This window comes from Euprymna scolopes, chromosome 10 (genome assembly GCF_053919585.1).
Source record: "Euprymna scolopes isolate OS-2025 chromosome 10, ASM5391958v1, whole genome shotgun sequence".
In the NCBI taxonomy this organism is placed as follows: Eukaryota; Metazoa; Mollusca; class Cephalopoda; order Sepiida; family Sepiolidae; genus Euprymna; species Euprymna scolopes.
The window spans coordinates 27550954-27571856 of record NC_136491.1 but is presented as its reverse complement, the minus strand read 5'-3'; the positions used below and the strand labels follow the sequence as shown (position 1 = coordinate 27571856).

General features: G+C 34.3%; 1 protein-coding gene across 1 annotated transcript in view; it reads left to right on the top strand.

Moving 5' to 3' along the window:
* Positions 1–20903, top strand: part of LOC145285890 (von Willebrand factor A domain-containing protein 3A-like) — a 333383-nt gene that overhangs the window by 233037 nt on the left and 79443 nt on the right. The window contains exons 21-22 of the mRNA XM_080134354.1: positions 4082–4180; positions 16618–16729. Of these exons, the coding sequence (XP_079990480.1) occupies positions 4082–4180; positions 16618–16729 (211 nt within the window). The remainder of the gene's footprint in view (positions 1–4081; positions 4181–16617; positions 16730–20903) is intronic.

The following is a 20903-nucleotide window of genomic DNA, read 5'->3' as shown; positions in this document are numbered from 1 at the left end:
TATCATGTCTGAAAGTGACACAATGTTCAACAAGCGAGATCGGAGATGCACCGCTGTACAACTTATGCTCTCTACCGATCCAAGTTATGACAACAGGACCATTGCCAACACCCTCAAAATGCAAATCTGGATGGTTCAACGCTTGAGAGCACACCTCAACGAAGTTTCTGGCCACGTTATGGTCTTTGGTGTGGTTTCAAGTGAGGGCCACATCATGTCACCTCATATCTTTGAAGTCGGCTTGAAAGTCAACACCAAAGTGTACCTGGATGTGCTGAAAAGTATGGTGATCCCCTGGTGCAATCACGTGGCCTGGGTTTGGCAGCAGGACTCAGCACAAGCCCACAAGTCCAAAGAGACTCAGGCTTGGTTTCAGAACAAGTACTATGACCTTGCACCCTTTTCACTGCCCACCTCCTTCCTTGACTTGAATCCACTGGTCTACTTTGTTTGGTCATATGAGAACATCACCAACATGATCTCCCATAACACCAAAGCCAGCCTGATCACTGCCATCTGCCGAGTATTCGGCGAGTATTCGCCGAGCTCCCGCCAGCACTTGTGAAAAAGGCATGCTCCCAGTTCCGGACCCGTATTAAAGCGGTGATTGAGGCTGAAGCTGGCTACATTGAATAAATGTCAGCTCTACTACATAATCAAGTTACCAGAATTTATTTTTCCGATAAAAGTTTTAAAATAAAGCTGTAGTATTATTTTTTTTAGGGCGACAAATTTATTGTTCCATCCTGTATAACTGAAAAACTGAAAGAGATTCAATATATTTTATATTTTATACAGCGATTCATATATCTGATTGGTTCGATCTTATAATCCCTGGCTATAAATATAATCGTCCAAATCTTTGTGATCATACACAGTAATATTATTTGTACCAGCTTGCACCATTCATTTGGCGTTTGTTTACAAATGGTGTTATATGCCAGTTTAAGTTGCAATGTCAACAATCAGTCCCGTAGGAACTAGGGTATTTCGGTGGCCTTTTATCTGTCATACTGAGACAGTCGTTCTGAGTAGTCCAAGGAGCACCACTCTCTCAGGCCTTGTTTCCCATCTTTTGATTGGAGTAAGTTTTTTTTTTTTTACATGGGGGTCACCACTTATCAAGGCCCAGAAGCCACTCGGGGATAAGGGTTATTGCGTGTACAGTAATCAATGGGATAGTATCGTAGTAATTGTTAGTATTGGAGATTTGATAAAGTGTCTTACTTAAGAGGGCGGTTCATCAGGAATTTGTTTATGTTGGACTTGAAGACATCCAAGTTGTAGTCAGGTGGGAAGCAGGCAGACGGAAGAGAGTTCTACTGGCGTGCAGTTCTAAGAAAGAAGCTTTGTTCATGAAATCTATGTTTTCGTTTTGGCACAGTTAAAGAGTGGGGAAAGTTTTTGACAGTTGTTTCAGCTAGAGGGGTGTTTATCATGAAAAATTTGTGAGGGGGAACCAGGGATTGGAGCTTAGATTAGCACTTGCCATGGAAGTAATGATAAAACAAAGACATGCTTGCAACGTCTCTTCTGTGGGAAAGAGGTTGCAGGGAAGAGAAAAGGGCATCCCCCACTAAGCCACAAAGTCTATTTTGTACTCTGTCAAGGCAGGATAGGCTGTTGATGTGGCAGCAATAATCCACCCTTGCTTGTTTGCTGCCTGAGGCACCCTGAGTGAAGAATGCCAATGGAGTTGCTTAAGTATTTTTTTTTTTTTTTTGCAAAGGCAGACTTCAGCTCTTGTAAGGGCGATGGCTTGATTCTGCTCACCTCTCGACCTTGTGTCACATCTTGCCCAAAATATTGCAACAGAATTTGAGTAGGTTCACAACGACAACAATTGAAAATATAACATTGGGAAATATATTTAAATTAGTCTGTAAAAATTTCTGGGGTTTAGCTAGTTCATAAATCATTATGTTGTACATCTCTGTACCCCAAAGGATCATTCCTTTTAATACACTGAAATTATTCTGTATTTATTTATTTGCATCCTCATCTTCATACTTGTTGTTGTTGTTGTTGTTTCACCAAGTTTCTGCCAACTCATCCTCCGGCCTTCTTCACTTGATTAACCATGACAGGATAGGAATGTTGAGCCTCTTAACTGTATCCTCAGTAATTACTGCCTTCCATAGTTGTCGGTGTCTCACCACGTTTTTGGCCAAGTAAACATTTGGCCTGCTTTTGGGTAGGATTGAAACTGCTATCTCCAGACAATGCTCACCTGGAACAGTAGAGATTCGATGTCTCTATCCACTGCGCTACCGGCCCTGAAGCCAAAAACGTAGTAAGACAACAACAACTATGAAAGGCAGTAATTACTGGGAATACAGTTAAAGAGTCTCAGCATTCCTATCTCGTCACGGTTAACCACCTGAAGAAGGCCAGAGGATGAGTTGGCCGAAACGTGGTGAAACAATAATAACTATAAAGATGAGGATAACAGTTTGCAAATAAATAAATAAATGTACACAAAATTACTCATCTCAAAGGATTCCAATAAACAAATAATATATAATGAAATTATTCTTTTTACCAAAAACCATCACTGTTCCTTTTACCAAAAGACATTCTATCTCTTACATTGGAACTAAAAGATGACTGTTTTTTCCATGAAACGCAATAATTTTTTTCTTGTCTTCAGAATTCAAAATATTAATAATAGACCTTTTTTTTCTTTTCTTCAATGCACAAATATTTCAAAATTTTGGAGATGAGGATTGGATATTATTTGGATTCTTCAGACTACTGTTCTCATCTTGAGTGTGATTTTCACAACGTTTCAGTCTTGTTGTCATAACTTGGATCGGTAGAGAGCTTTTTTAGGTGTATTTTGCAAGAACCCGTGGCATAGTGGATAAAGTGCTTAGTAAAATTCAGTTGAAAATTGCACTCTTCTGGGGGGTTGAAATTTCAATCCTCAGTGCAGGCGATACTCAGAATACAATTATGAATTACTTAGGGCTTCTACCTGGTCATGGTTGATGGAATAAAAACATGCTACCTTCCTGGATTAAGTAAAGAGTTCCATGCGAAATTTCATGCAGATTCCTGAGTTCAACAAAATATAATAACACTGTCCATAGTGTGATAATTAATACTACTGTACAATAACATAATTTTAACATCAAAATATCAACCTTCTTTCTATGCAATTCCTTTATTCATGTAGCTGCCCTCTCTCTCTCTCTCTCTCTCTCTCTTTCTCTATTTTTCTTCCTTTCTCTCTGCACTAAAATCCTCTTTTCAACATGTCATAACAAGTACCTCTTTATTTATTTAACCAGCTGGCCACCCAGATTTAATTTATGCAGATTGCGTTTCTCCCACTCTCTAACTGTGCCTTAATCTAAATGCAGATTCCATGAACAAAGCTTCTTTCCCAGAACTGCCCGCCTGTGGAACACTGCTGCCTGCTTCTCGGTTGAATACAACATGGTAACCTTCAAATCCAATGTAAACAAGTTCTTGTTGAGCTGTCCCCTTATGACAATAGAATAATGTTTTAACAATTATGGTTTTATCAGTAATCTCTTGGTTTCGCGAATTGTGTTTTAAAAACTTATGATTGGTTAACGGATCTAATTAAACTTTATGCGTTTTTATTATAAATATTTTAGAAAATTTTGTTTGACATTTTTTATATACATTTTTTTTTAAAACTAGAATCTATATACGAAAAATCGGAAGTATGAATTTAACTCTTTCTGAATATCAAACATGGCGGCTTATACACCTGAAGATGGTCGAAGGTTGCATCGACCGAAACGTTGTGCAAATAACACTCAAGATGAGAGCAGTAGCCCAATTAATACAAACAATCATATGCGGGATTTTGGTTTTTGTTATCCTAGACATTTCTTCACATATATTACTATTGTCGTAAAGAATGTTTCCGTTTTCGTTTCTCATTGTGAAATCAGAAATTCGCCCAGCATAAGAAGTGAAAATGAATGTAACTCACATACAAAACTTAAAAAGTAATACAAATTCCACTTCGTTTTCCAATTATTATTGTTCAAACATATGGCTGTCAATTTTGAATAACAACTTTCATAACATTTTTTTTTGATAGACTCCAAACGACTCCAAGATTTTTTTGGCCCTTCCTTCGCCCATGCCGGAAAAGAAAAGTATGTTCTGTATTACAGATACAACAGCTGATACCAATCAGGTGAGTGCCATCTTTCTTTTCAATTTCGTGTCCTTTCACCGTCGAAACGTATATTAAAAATAAGACAATAAGGTGTTAGTTAGTAAATTACTAAACTAACACTTTACATCCATTAACCTTTATGCTCGAGTGGCCTTCGAGCCTTTATAAGTGGTGAATCCAAAGTAAAAAAAAAAAAACACAGACAGATAGATGCTAATAACATTGGCAAAGCAGAGCTTATAATAATCTGTACTCCTATAAATTTGTTTTTCTTTTGTGTGTTTTGATATTCATATTAAAGAACCCCTTTCTACTTATTTAAAAAGAAAATACAATTTTGTTATATATGGGTTGTACAATTGCATTCATCTGCAAAAGATCTAGCTAATTAGCATATTCTTTTAAACATTCATTTTAATCAATTCCCTATTAGTTTTTTTTTTTGGGGGGGGGTTCTTATGGGATAATCATTTTCATATTCTTTAAAACATTCATTTAATTAATTCCCTATTAGTTTTTTCGGTTTTCTTATGGGATTATCATCTTTAGTTAACTATTACGTGTAATTATATTCATGCAGATATTCTAAATGAGTTATACTTGCATAATATTTGCATAAAAAATTTATAGTAAACACAAAATTGTTTCCATATATATTTATGTATACGCATATATTTTTGTTTAACAAATTTTGCCTACCAAACTCCTCCTAGAGTTTTTGGTCTACAGATATGAAACTTTATATATAAGATATTTGAATCCATGCGAGACTTTATATTTGGGTTTTAGCCCGGAAAAATCGGTGCCAAAAGTGTGAAAATTAAAAGAAATGAAATTTGCCAGGTGAAGGTCGAACGCTGACATTACGAATGCATAACGTAGTTGATATTGGTTCATGTTTTAATTTTTAGCCTTGCGGTAAACATGTCTTCATAGCCCAGTCATTGACGGCAGAGGCAAAATAAATCGTGAGCTGAACGTTTTGGTTTCGATTCTCGGTGGTGGCGCATGAGTCATTTTTATACTTTTTAAATCATTACTATATATTGCATCCAATCTAACTATCTATCTATCTATAAAAGTGAAAATGTCTGTCTGTCTTTTCTCTATGGTAGTTAAGGAAGACTATTATACAGAAAGGCATTACTTTACATATTCACACATTTTAATATATACATATGCACATAACCTTATGAACAGTACATAGGGCCCGAGCAAAGCCGGGTGGAACTGCTAGTATTTTTACAGAGTGTACACAAATCCAATTATTACTGCACTATCACCTTACATTCATTAACCCTTGTCCTCGAGTGGCCGTCAGGTCTTGATAAGTGGTGACTCCCTCGTAAAATAAAATATATAAATTTGACTAATATTTACAGTATTAATAGGAAGTTGTCAATATAAGAAAACGAGGAAGTTTTGCTTTTTTGAAATTGCAACTTATGCCGAAATCTTAGTTTTAAAATAAATAAATTGATTAAAAAAAAAAAACACATACATTATTATTGATTTTTCAGGTTTCTAAAAAAAAAATATACGAAAACAATGCTTTAAAATGTGCCTATATCTCAGTTTATTAAAAACAGCGTTAGGCGCGATGATGTAACTTTATTTTCTTTGAAACCAAAAGGTCTACAATGATTTTTCCTTTTTACCTTTTCCATATATGTGTATATAAGAGACATATGGGTGTCGTGCTAAACCAGTTCCTTTGAGCTGTTAGCATAATCAGTTGCTGAAAATAGAATGGGTTCGTAATTCATATTGTTTTGGTCTTAAACGACCGAAACAAAATAAGACAACAAGGAGGTAGTTTACAAAAGTATATATTTACATAAAGTACAAACATAATGGGTTGCCAGAGATTGCTTTTGGATTCGTCATAGTGTAGGGAAACGTGCGACTTACCTAATTAGCATGTGTGCATAATTCAACGGGTCGTTCGTGGAATGAAATGAATCAAGAAGAAAGAAACAAAAATGGCTGCCTTATCTCTTTATATGCCTGCAATGTGACCACCCGATATGCAAATGAGATGCTCCTGGTTGGAGATAAAAGAGGGTTAATTTTTGAGAGGGTCGTTCATTTTGAAGTTGGATTTCAAAGCAATAAGTTGAATTAGCAGAAGTACGTTGGGAGTTGAGAGAAGGTGTGTTACGTGTACAGAAGTTGGAAGTTTGGACAAAAGTGTTGTTAACCTTACCCAGGAAATTATTGGTGTGACGGGCGGAAGAAATAAAACTCAAGTTATTGAGTTATACATAGCGATTCTCTTTGTTACCGTTGATACTATTGATGATGTTGGGAAGAGTCCACAAGGGTGCTTTTACATTAGAGAAAATACATACATATTTAACATGTGTTTTTATGGTAATCGGGAAAATAACAACTTTACAGTTAAATATTTAGAGATTAATATGGAAACCGAATCGGTAATTGTATCGAGATCCAGAATTTAGTACAGAATGGGTAATTGTATCAGAATCGGGAAAAATATTGGAATTGCCCCATCATATATATATATATATATATATATATATATATATATATATATATATATATATATATATAGTGGAAATGGTAATTAATAAAAACTGAAAAAAGTGCTCAGTACTGTTGTAGAGCAAATATGCGTTTTATTTTTTATTACCGTATCTTTCTGTTAAGTTACATTATTGTTTCAGCTACTCGGCCGTTTTTTTTGGCCGTCTGTAGCTTCCTCAGACTTTTACAGTAAAAGTCTGAGGAAGCTACAGACGGCCAAAAAACGGCCGAGTAGCTGAAACAAAAAGTCTGAGGAAGCTACAGACGGCCAAAAAAACAGCCGAGTAGCTGAAACAATAATGTAACTTTACAGAAAGATACGGTAATAAAAAATAAAACATATATATATATATATATATATATATATATATATATACAGTGATGATCATATTTATTGGCACGATAAAATAAAAGTTAAATTTTTTCTAATAAATTCTAAAAAAGGGGATTAAATTAAAGAAAATAACAAAGTATATTATGTATTTTTAACTGGCCTTTCCGATGCAGCAATCGGATTTTAGAAAAAATAAATAACAAAGGAACAACAAACATAATTGCAAAAAACCCTTGTTCAAAATTATTGGCACGATTTATTTAATAATCAATTGCATAGCCTTTGGCCTTGATTACCTTCCTCAGTCGCTTTTCATAGTTTACAACCAAGTTGTTGCACTCTTCAGTAGTAATTTTAGCCCACTCTTCCTGACAATAATCCTCCAATTGAATAAGATTCTTAGGCTTCCTTTGCATTACCCTCAATTTTAATGTTCTCCATAAATTTTCAATTGGATTAAGGTCTGGGCTTTGTGATGGCCACTCCAAAACATTAATATGATTGTCCTCAAGCCATTTCTTAGTCAGTTTAGCCGAATGCTTTGGGTCATTATCTTGCATGAACCACCAACGACGACCAAGTGAGAGCTCTTTAGCAGAGTCTTTCAGGTTTTCATCCAATATTTTAACATAATCTTCCTTTTTTATGCTACCTGTGACCTTAACAAGTCGCCCTGGTCCAGAGGCAGCAAAGGATCCCCAAAACATCAAACTGCCTCCACCGTGCTTCACTGTGGGTATGGTGTTCTTAGGCAGGAAAGCTTCGCCAGATTTTCTGTAAATATAAGACACTTTATTATGGCCAAATAACTCTATTTTCGTTTCGTCAGTCCATAGAACACGTTTCCAGAATGCAACATCTTTATCAATATGACGTTTTGCAAAGGCTAGCCTTGCTTTCAGGTGCATAGGCTTCAATAAGGGAGTCTTTCTCGGACGACATGCTTTTAAACCAGCTCTCTTCAAAACTCTACCAACTGTATGTCGAGATACATTCACTCCAGAGGTGCTCTGTTCATCAACAATCTCCCCAACAGAGATCCTTGGGTTTTGTTTTACTTGTCGAACAATTTTCCGTTCATCTCTTGGGGAAGGAATCCTTTTTCTCCCTCTACCGTCTAAACTCATAACGTGGCCTTGCGATTTGAACTTGTTTATTATGGCTCTAACAGTGGATTTGGGAAGGTTTAGCTTCTTTGAAATCTTATCATAGCCCTCCCCATTGGTATGGCATGCTACAACAAGCTTCCTGACGTCTTCGCTGTGTTCCTTAGTTTTAACCATGGCGATTGAAAATTATAATTTAGTCACTTATAATAGTTTAAATAAATCGCTATCTAAAAATTATCTGAAAAAAATTATTCACTGAATTAGCGTTAAACAAGCATAATATGGCTATAAAAAAGTTCAGAAAGCACGTAAACCGGAAATTGATTGATATTATACTGATACTAAAAGAAAAACAAATCCGTGCCAATAATTTTGAACAAGGGTTTTTTGCAATTATGTTTGTTGTTCCTTTGTTATTTATTTTTTCTAAAATCCGATTGCTGCACCGGAAAGGCCAGTTAAAAATACATAATATACTTTGTTATTTTCTTTAATTTAATCCCTTTTTTAGAATTTATTAGACAAAATTTAACTTTTATTTTACCGTGCCAATAAATATGATCATCACTGTATATATATTTCTGTGGAAATATATTTTATTTCCTTATAATATATACGAATCCTTATTTAAGAAGCTCAATGTAATCACAGAGTAAAATGACATAATGGAAACATAAGGTATTTACAGCTTCTCTTCAAATTTTCGGATTTTAATCATGTCAAAACGCACTTTATTTTATATGACGGATTGATTGTTGCTATTTCTTTTGATGAGTTAAGGGCATAATAGATTCATTGATTGATATAATGATTAAGTGATTGATTTCGCACTACAAAACAGATACTGTCAAGAATTGTAAATGTCAACTGAATTAATGGAATAAATTATATATATGGTCAAAATAAGGTCAAATTATATATGGTCAACATCATGAACTTTGGAATATAGACTTTTGTCATTCATTCATTATATATATATATATATATATATATATATATATATATATATATATATATATATATATATATATATACTAGCATGGGTGCCCGGCGTTGCCCGGGTGTTTGGAGGTGTATGCTGAGCAAAAAAAAAGGTCAATTTTATTAACTTTGACCCCTATTATAACCCCTTAAAATTTATTGCTTTGGGCTCAAATTAAGTTATTAAGTTAGATCCATGTCCAAGGAACATATATCTAAAATTTCAAGTGTTTAGACCCCAAATTCTCGGAGGAGTTTGGTAGAGTTCTCAAAGGTCAAATCGTTGAACTTTTACCCCTTAACAGCCAAAATTCTGGCCGAAAACCGATCACATAGATTTTTCCAAAGCTCAGTACCCTGTATATCAAATTTCGAGTCTGTAGACTGAAAATTGACAGAGTTATTGCGAAGGAAAATGTACACAGACACACAGACACACAGACACTTTTATATATATATATATATATATATATATATATATATATATATATATATATATATATATATATATAATTGAAATTCATTGAGATGAGTATTATTTATTAATTTTTATTTATTGCGGACGATTATCCTCATCTTTTTCTTAGTTGTTTCACGACGTTTCGGCCAACTATTCCTTATATCGATTGGTTTCCTAGATGTAAATCCAATAAAACTCGCGTGATTATAAAGAGTGCTCAATGCAGGACAGAGCTGGTATATATAGTCTGTTTATTGTACAAATATTATTACACTGAATCATGAAATCCCAGAGAATCATTTTTCACTAAGTTCATAGTGTTGTGATGTTTTACACTAGTTAATTTTTCACTCAAGAAAGGGTTTTTACACTAAAGCTAGTGAGCATAGTCAAATGGTCAATTAAATGGAAAGCACCTGGCGTTGGATGTTTGCTATGCTAAGCAGAACCGACTTTTGGAGTATGGTGATGTTGTACTTGATTCCCAAGGAGTTCAACTGTTCCTCAAGATCATCTGGAATTGAGCCAAGAATACCTCTGATGAGTGGCACGATGAAAGCTTTGTTGTTCCACAACCTAGTAATTTCCATCCTCAGCTTCTCTTGTTTACTAAGTTGATGTCACTTGGGCAAAGCACATCAATAATTTGGCATTCATTGTTTTGTTTTTTTATTCACAATTACAATATCTGGTTTCCTGTGAGTTATGTCTAAGTCATTTTTCACTAAAATTGTTTTTATTTTTCAATAAATTTTTCATTGAAATTGTTTTTCATTTTTTTTAATTAATTTTTCACCGAAATTGTTTTTATTTTTCAATTAATTTTTCACTGTAATTTTTTTTTTTCGTTTTTTTTCATACTGAATCATGAAATCCCAGAGAATCTTAACTTCCTCATTTTCCACTTCCTCTTCCGGGTGATGTTGGAACCATTTGTCCCTCACTTGGATTCCGAACTTTTGACACAAACTCCAATGCAGATTTGCACATACTTTGTCATGGCGTCATTTGTACTCTTTTTTGTTTAGTAAAGTATAGAACATGCACTAACAATGTGTGACACTGTTTCGAGTTAGACTACACCACAGTCCTTCCTGTAGATGCTTCTATTGATTGCGTTTGTATTTACTGCCTGATTCTGAGCAGCAAATATAAGATTTTCTGTCTCCCTATTCAAGTCACTTTAAACAGAAAATTCCACATGTCCTAGTATCTTAGTGCCTTAGTATCTCACTCAAACTGGCCATTTCTTTTTCCAACTCAGTTACTTTTTCTACTTCGATTCTTTCCTTGTCCTGTTTATTCTCCAATGATTCTTTATCTAGCTCTTCCTCTTTTGTCACTGCTGCAAGCGGCAGTTCGTGACTGTTAGCCACATAGCGGTGCACATTTCTAAGCTCTCCCTTGACACATTCTTCAATCACAATCAGCCTTCTTCCCCCTTATTATGTACAGCTTAAGCACATTAGAATTTGAATGAAGTGCTTCAAACTTCCGTGCGTCTCTATCCAGCTGTGTCCATCTTACAAAAGCTACATTATACTAAATTAGAGCAACAACCCATGAATTGATAGTTGCTACCATTCAGCCGAGATTTCAGGAACAGTTTGAATCTCTCCATTATACATTTCTTTCGTAGGCTCTTTCATTTCATCACAGGACATCGTATAAAGTTCAAGCACCCCCAGATATTTGTAGCCTTCTGCATCTTCTAGTTAATATTTCACGATTTGGCAAGATTATGCTTTTATGACTGCAGTCTTCTCTCGTTTAAGAGCAACAACTGCACATTTTAGAAATTCCAAACTCCACTGCTGTACAATTTACCAAACAATTTCAGATCGCCAATGAATAAGATGTGGTTAATCATCTGTTCTTTTCAAGTTGGTATCCTATATTTGTCTCTCTTAATGCATGTGCCAATGAGTACCATCACGAAAAGAAGTAGTGAAAAAGAATCTCCTTGGAAAATTCCACGTTTAATGTTTCCCATCTAAAAGAGAGGTTGGTTTTTCCCAAGGAACTCAATTATATTTTCAGCCGTCCTGAGTACTCACGAATGCGGCACCATATCGTAAGCCTTCCTGTAATCTATCCATGCTATATTCAAGTTTGTGTTTTCTCCTTTTGCAGTTATTTAAAATACATTTATCAATCGATAGTTGGTCTTTTGTTGCTAAACACCTTTTCCTTACACCTTTTTGCCCAACTGGTAGGGACCCATTTATTTCAAGATGGTCATAGACTGTTGTACTGAATATCGCTGCCAATATCTACCAAACGAAGCCCAAGTAAACAATTGCTGTGTAATTTCCGACATCTGGTCATTTGACTGGATCTTTTATGACTAAAATAATCCTTCCCACTACAAGCTATTCTGGTATCTGGCACAATCTAACACATTTAGGCATAAACTTTGTTTCCTCAAATCTTCAATAGAAATGCGAATATCTTATGTCTTTTCGGTCTTTCAGTTACTCTATCGATCCATTCAGCATCATCCTTTTGGAAGTCTGTCTTGACCATGTACTTGACCAGAACTTTGTAGCTTCTTGAGGGTTGAGGGGGGGGGCCATTGTTTTAGCTTCACCTCTTTCCAGATGTCTAAAGAACCTTGTTTTGGTTTGTCTCTAATAACTTATTTTTAAACTGCTGAATTCTGTTAGTATACCTTTTAATCTTGGAAGCTTTTATCATAACACAAACCCCACAATAATAATAATAATAATAATAATAAGAAGAAGAAGAAGAAGAAGAAGAAGAAGAAGTAGTAGTAGTAGTAGTAGTAGTAGTAGTAGTAGTAGTAGTAGTAGTAGTAGAATATGTTACATTTTAGTTACGGCCTGCCATCTGGATTTAGGATTAAATCTGACTGGTCATTGCAGAAAGATTCGTTTCTTTGTTATCGAAGTTTCTGAAATCAGGTCCGGATTTTATCATAAATCTAAGATGGCAAGATTGATAAAACCAGTTTACACCTAACAGACAACCAAAAAGGTATAGTATTTAAATAAAATAATAAAATAATTTATCTTAGGTCTATATTTATAATTTACGATTAAGCACTTTAATGTTTTCCAACTAACTTGCTATACATTATATATATACATATATCCCCCCACACACACACATAAATACACACACACACACACACACACACACACACACACACATATATATATATATATATATATATATATATATATATATAAGTTTTTGTATACTATAAATTATTAAAAATGTCAAAGATAAACTTTCTTCAATCGACAATTTTCTTAATTTAAAATCATTTACTATTAACTTGGATTAACGTCGCTTATCTTCGTTGGTGTAACCGTGACCGTTATACCACTGTGATTGTACCGTATATAAACGCTCATTTGCTGCATATATCAGAGTAAATTGTTGCCTCCCGTTATGAAACTACATACTTGAGTATTCCATCTAAGTAACAAACTCTTATCTACAAAAAGGTATTGTGCACTTCGAGGGTGTTCAATGGTTAGCAAGGTGGGCGGTTATAGTACTTATCATCTGTATGTAGAAAGAACGATTCCAAAGACTAAATCTGGATACTTATGCAGTATAAGAACTGTGCTATTGGCAGAATCGTCCTGGCGGTTTACAGAAAATATCAAATGCTAAACATTTAAACCCTCCCACAAAAAAAAAATAAAATAAACAACATGCTATCATTCGTTTATTATTAATATATATATATATATATATATATATATATATATATATATATATATATATATATATATATATTTTGATTTGAACAAAAAAAATCATTAAAAAATCATAAAAAGAAAAAATCATATCAAAATATTTTAAAAACATTGTTGCTATCAGTTGTTTGTTATTCAAAAAATAAATATTTTTTCATGAAAATTACCTTACAATAAATTTTTTTTCTTTGATTTGAATTTTAATTTTCTAAAAGTTTCGTAAAGTTATCCAATAATTATTCAAGAATATTATTTTCATTTTCAATTAATTTTTCATTAAAATTGTTTTCATTTTTCAATTAATTTTACACTGAAATTGTTTTTATTTTTCAATAAATTTTTCACTAAAATTGTTTTATTTTTTTAATTAATTTTTCACTAAAATTGTTTTCATTTTTCAATAAATTTTTCACTAAAATTGTTTTTATTTTTCAATAAATTTTTCATTGAAATTGTTTTTCATTTTTTTAATTGGCCAACTCTTGTGCAAAAAAGAAAAACCCACAAAACTTTCATTCGGCACCTTTCTGTGTTTTTCGTAAACCGCTCAGATGATCCCAACAATAGTATAGTTCTTATACTACATAAATACAAAAATCTGTTCTCATTTGAGCATCGGAGGATATAATGAAACTTGATTCTATCATAGAAAATTATGAAAAGGAATTTTAATCCAACTGAGTGAGTCAAGGTATGGACACCTGTATTCTCTGCTCATATCTGGGCAGGAGCTTCTAAAAACAGCCTATCCTGTCTTGACAGAGTACAAAATAGACTTTGTGGCTTAGTGGGGGATGCCCTTTTCTCTTCCCTACAACCTCTCTCCCACAGAAGAGACGTTGCGAGCCTATCTTTGTTTTATCGTTATTTTCATGGCAGGTGCTCGTCTGAACTCCAATCTCTGGTCCCCCCTCTTTCATGAAAAACACCCGCCTAGCTGAATCCACTGTCAAAAACTTTCCCCACTCTTTATCTATGCCTAAATCAAAACGCAGATTCCATGAACAAAGCTTCTTTCTTAGAACTGCACGCATGTGGAACTCTGTTCCATCTGCCTGCTTCCCTCCTGACTACAACTTGGATGTCTTCAAGTCCAATGTAAACAAATTCTTGATGAACCGCCCCCTTAAGTAGACACTTTAAATATCCACACTAACGTACTGTACTTACAATAACCCTTATCCCTGAGTGGCTTCCGGGCCTTGATAAGTGGTGACCACCTTGTAAAAAAAAAAAAAATTTCTGCTCTATGAAACAACCCGTTGATGGAAGTTGTGACTATGCCTACCATGTCTAGGCTTAAATCTGCCTTAGACAAACATTTCGACTGTAAACGACTGCAAATATAACACATGGACACTTATCATAAATAGTTAAGATATTCGGTATATCTTAAATAGTATGTGACTAATCCCTCCGGCTGGCAATATGTTTCAACTGGGCAACGCCGGGTATACATAGCTAATTTTATGATAGATTCGCTGGTACTATTAATATAAACAATAGAACACACACACACAAGGATTGATATAAATAAAAAGTGCAATATAATTGAGAAAAAACATATTTCCACAGAAATATATATTAGAGGCCTGGCAAAGCCACAAAGGAGATAACCGAAGCAGCAAGACTGAAGCTGCCTGCCATGACACTATATATACAAATGTATCCGGTTTAGGGGGATGGGATGTGGCGGGAGTGGGAAAAACGGCGTTCATTAACCTAGTCAGGAAACAAGGTTGACCACTGGGTGATTCTGTCGAGTCTGTGTTATTCGATCTCTACGCCTGGCTAATAGGCAAAGGGGTATGAGAGCCGGACGATAGACAGAGCCTATCTTCTCCTTAAACAGTTTAGGTTTGCCAACCGGTAATTTGTTTGAGTCACCAGCTCTAGGAAGGTTGTCATCCGGGACTGAAGAGGCCTCCCTCTCCTACGTTTAGCTTCAGAGTTTTCCTTCTCCCAGACGGATGACCTGGGAAGACCTACAGGAGGGTTCGCCCCACGTCTGGGTCTTAAACCAGGTATTTTTGTGACCCCACATGGTTAGTTAATGTTAATCGATTATTTAGAAGGTTATATATCTACTAAAAAGGATCTTTTTTTTTTTTACATCGGGGTCACCACTTATCAAGGCCCGGAAGCCACTCGGAGATAAGGGTTATTGCGTGTACAGTAATCAATTTGATAGTATCGTAAGTGATTGAAAAGGATATTACTATGCTTTTCATTTTCATTGTTAATGGAAGAGGGGATAATTAAGAAGTCATGCAGAGAGAGGAGGGGGGGTTAATGTATGGTCAAGATATAGTTTATATGTTAGTTTAGGATAACAGGTTAAAGTATGAGTAACTCTATATTAGGAATTAAAATTTGGTGCCCAAACTCTGAGTATTTAAGATAATAGAAAGATAAGATCTATGCTCAATATAGATACAAGTAACAACATTTGATTTGGAGTACAGTTCAGTACAAGTATAACTGTATTACATGTCTGATATTCTGCACAACACTTGTCCAGCACACCCTACACACCTTAACTGAAACTTTTAAGTTAAATAAAATGAAATAACAGTTCAAGCAAAAATTACGTTTAAACCAGGACCAAACTCAAAGAAAACCAATCTGCCTCCTCCCTTGAGGCTTGCATTTACGAGTATCCGCGGGCTTAGAACTAACTTAGAAGATGTTGAATCATTTCTCCTAGTAAACACCCTGGATATCTTAGCATTAAGTGAAACTAACCTACACTCCTACATTCCCTCTGACCATTTTAACATGCCTGGTTATCTCCCACCCTGCCGTAAGGACTCCGACAGACATATGCAGGGGCTTGGAGTATATATTTGTAACACCCTCTCCCTGACTAGAGAAACAAAACTAGAATCAGACGACCAGACTTTTATGTGCTTCAGACTAAACATGCAACATAATATTAGCCACTTGTATTTTCTCTACCGCTCTCCTTCAACCCAGGACTGTACCCTAATAAACACAGTTTCTGACAGCATATATATAGCACTCTCCCTCGATACTAGTGCACAAGTACATGTATTTGGTGACTTCAATGTCCACCACAGTAACTGGCTTGGATTCTCTACTTACACAGATGTAGCTGGTAGCACAACACATAGCTTCTCTATATCTTCCCCTATCCGAAAACAAAATAACCTATGATTATCTAGTGCATTATCATATGTGAGTCATGCAAATTGCTGATTATGTCATAAAATGTATCCAAAGGCAATTTTTAAAATGATTTGTCTATTAATTTCTTTGTGTTTATCTTATAGGCATCAAAAAAAAGTAACTTTCAAAGGAATAGAAAAATATTTTTGGCTAAAAATGAAGAAGAAAAAGAAGAAAAAGAAGAAGAAGAAGAAACAGTAAAAACATCAGATTCTGGTAAGGCTTTATTTCAATTTACGTAAAGGATGATTCCTTCTCCCAGAAAAATGTCACTCATAGAATCGTTTATAAAATTCACAATACTTTCTGAAATCCAACCATTTTTGACACAAATATATTTCACTCCTTTCTTCTCCTTTACGTCATATGACAGTTTCTCACTCTTTTACGCAAAATGTAAAAACGATTTATAGGAAAAATGTCGATTTGGGAATCTTAAGTAGGATACCCCCCTCGTTCTTATTTTTTGTTATTTTATTTTATCGAAATCACTCCAAACAAGGCATGAAGTCACTTGATGTAAGAAGCTTACAAGAAACAAATTATAGCAAAGGTAGGAAATGCCTATTGGCCTTAGTCTTGAAAGGAAAACAGTCAGCAGAAAGAAGCTAATGGAATAAGAAGCTGTATTACAATGAAGTATCAAAACAGCGAATTGATGAAGACCACTAGAACAATTAGTCAAACGAGCTGGAACAAAGGAAGCGTTTCTGAAAAATAAGATCGGCAGATGTGGAATTCTCAAATGGAACACGTACATCAAGTCTGTTGCCAAGGTCGCTGGAAAGATGGTGGGATCCTTCTACCGCTCCAGAAGATATCTCACTACTGATGCAATTCTCTATCTATATAAAAGCCAAGTACGTCCAAGGATGGAATACTGTTGCCATATCTGGGCAGGAGCTGCTAAAAACAGCCTATCCTGCCTTGACAGATTACAAAATAGACTTCGTGGCTTAGTGGGGGATGCCCTTTTCTCTACCCTGCAACCTCTCCCACAGAAGAGATGTTGCGAGCCTATCCTTGTTTTATCGTTATTTCCATGGCAGGTGCTCGTCTGAGCTCCAATCCCTGGTCCCCCCTCACCAATCTTTCACGAAAAACACCCGTCTAGCTGAATCCACTGTGAAAAATTTCCCCCACTCTATATCTGTGCCTAAATCAAAATGCGGATTCCATGAACAAAGCTTGTTTCTTAGAACTGCACGCCTGTGGAACTCTGTTCCGTCTGCCTGCTTCCCACCGGACTACAACTTGGATGTCTTCAAGTCCAATGTTAACAAATTCCTAATGAACCGCCCCCTTAATTAAACACTTCATCAAATCTCCACACTAACGTAATGTACTTGCAATAACCCTTATCCCTGAGTGGCTTCCGGGCCTTGATAAGTGGTGATCACTGTGTAAAAAACAAAAAAAAAAAAAAAAAAACCTACACATCATGTTTCAAATTACCATTAAAACTTGCATTTTACTGAATTTTACTCAATTTAAAATATAGGAGGAGAAAATCACTTTTTACCATCATGGCTAACGCGCAACTCACATCTGAGTGGGAACAGACACCCTAATCGACTTGATATCATTTTTATATCATTTATCTCCATGCAACACATGTCCTCAACCATTCTTCATCTTCTTTTTTGCTTTGAAGCGTGTCGTTATGCAACAGTTTCACGCTTTTTCATGCAATCCTTTGCATGTTGTATTCTGCAAAACCTTTCAAGTTGCATCAGTTGTGCAATAGAGTGCAGACAAGGCAAAATCTTTCAAGCTGCACTGGTTGTACAGTAGATGGCAGAACATGCAGTATTGCATCGTATCGTTATCCTCTCCATATTCACATATTGTTGGATTAGTTTTGTAGCTCCATTTGGTTATAACAACTTCTGATTGACCTCTCTTGGCTGAGGTATAGTCTATATGGTCCTGTGCAGTTCAAAAAGGTCCAACTTCTCAAGCTTTTTCCTCTCACCTTTTGAGAATGGGTTAGTTTGTTACTTATGGCCTAAGACGCCCCTACTTAAGAATGTAGACTGGTCTGTCTAGGAATCATTTTTTTTTTTTTGCAGACCAGAGTGCTCTTCCTCTAGAGCAGTGTTTTTTTTTTATATATTTTAATCCTAATTTCCTGACCTTGTGTCACATTTTCCTTCCATAGCAGGAAATAAACATATACTTGATTTGATTTGTAACGACATTCATCCTGAGTCGGTTGAATCAGTTCCTTTCAATGAGGTCCATTGTTTAACACTGAGATGAGTCACAGTCAATCATGATTTCAAACAACATAAATATTAGTGATGGGGTGATTCTATTATTTTCCCCAATTCCGATACGGTTATCGATTCCGATTCCGATTCTTTATAAATCTCTAAATATTTAACTATAGAATTGTTATTTTTCCCCCTCCAATTGTTATAAAAATCTTAAATGTAAAAAATACATTTGTAGGGGATGATCTATCGATTTTAGTTGTAGTTTAAAATCAATAGATATTTATTATTTTATCATTACTATCAGCAATGAAAAATTTTGCTTTAAACAAAATCAAATGAAAAAAAGATGATTAAAAAAATCGTTTTGGCATCGGAAAAAAAGGCACAAATTTTTTCCAACTCCAATACTGATTCCAATACCCCAAAATGTTCTGATTCCAGAGTTTAATTAATCATCCCAACGCTAATAAATATGTTAACTGATAATTAGCATTGTACTCTGATTCATTGTTTTGAGTCACGTTTTGAGCCGTGCTTTGAGCCATGCTTGGATTTAGCTACCCCACTGTTTCTTCATGTGCTAAAGTGGAACCTGATGGATGGTTTTTCTTTGTTGATGCCGAACAGCATGCCTGAACCAGCAAAGATACCTTGCAAGAACAGCTTAGAACAGCATTCAATATGAACTACCACTGAAGAGAATGGTAGTAGATCGTTTCTTTCAGTTTCAAATGAAAAAGATTATACAAACTCATTAGAAAACACAGTTAATGTTTAATTTAGTGAAGCTATATAAATAGTTTTTTTATATTACAAAATGAATCAGGGGCAGTTGATTTAAAATATTCAAATCTTTAACTGATCGAAAAATCTGTAGTCTTTATTATGAAAATAAAATCAGTTTTATATATATATATATATATACAAATTAGAAAAGCATTTCATCCAAGGCATAAAAATTGTTAAACAAAATGTTTTTACTGTAGGCTTTAAAAATAAAGGTACAAGATTCAATTTGAAATTTATTTATCTTCAAAGTGCACTTTTATAAATTTTACAAAGTAAGGAATAAAAATTTAATACCTTACTTTGTAAAATGTATAAAAGTGCACTTTTAAGATAAATAAATTTCAAATTGAATCTTGTACCTTTATTTTTAAAGCCTATAGTAAAAACATTTTGTTTAACAATTTTCATGCCTTGGATGAAATGCTTTTCTTACTTGTATCGTATCTTTTTAAGATTATATTTTATTTAATTTATTAATTTGGATTTAAAAAAATGAATGTGGTTTTGCATGTATTTATAAAAACTCTCCTACTATCTATTTCAGTTTGTATTTCTCCTCACACCACAACTCATTTTTGCAACCCCCTCTTTGTATTATTACAGGTCTGAATATTCTCTCTATTTCAGTTTGTATTTCACCTCACACCACAACTCTTTTTTTGCAACTCCCTCTTTGTCATACATGTCTGAATAATGAGAAAATCTGAATTTCTTTAACAAAAACTTTAAAATAACTTTTTTAGATTAAATTTTTTTAAACTTCTTTCAGAATAGAAAATCTTTACAATTTAATAAAGAACATATTTCATATAGGTTTCATCAAAAATATTCCGTAGATAACGAGAAAAATAGAGATGAAAATTTCAAAAAAGGACTGTATAACTGGTTACGCTCAATAGTAGTCCTCGCCAGCGAAATTCTTTGTTATTGTTATTCTATTATTATTATTATTATTATTTAAAACATTTTGTGTCCTGCTCTTTTGCGCAAGGACTAATATATATATATATATATATATATATATATATATATATATATATATATATAATCGAGCCAGAGATGGCTCGTGTTGCTGAGTTTGAATCTGTCAACTGGTGTTAATCGTGACACTCTGCACTGAAGATTCCCGAAAGGATGAAACACTAATGTCTGTAAGTATTTAATTATTATAGTAAAAAATAATTATATATATATATATATATATATATATATATATATGTATATATATATATATATATATATAAGGATTCAAAATATAATAAATTTTTACTTGGTTTCCACCTAAATATTTTCCTTTAAAATGACGACTTTTATAGGTTTTTGAATATGCTGTAAAAGAATATCGCATTTAAATTTTCTACAAATAAGTAGGTTCATTGATA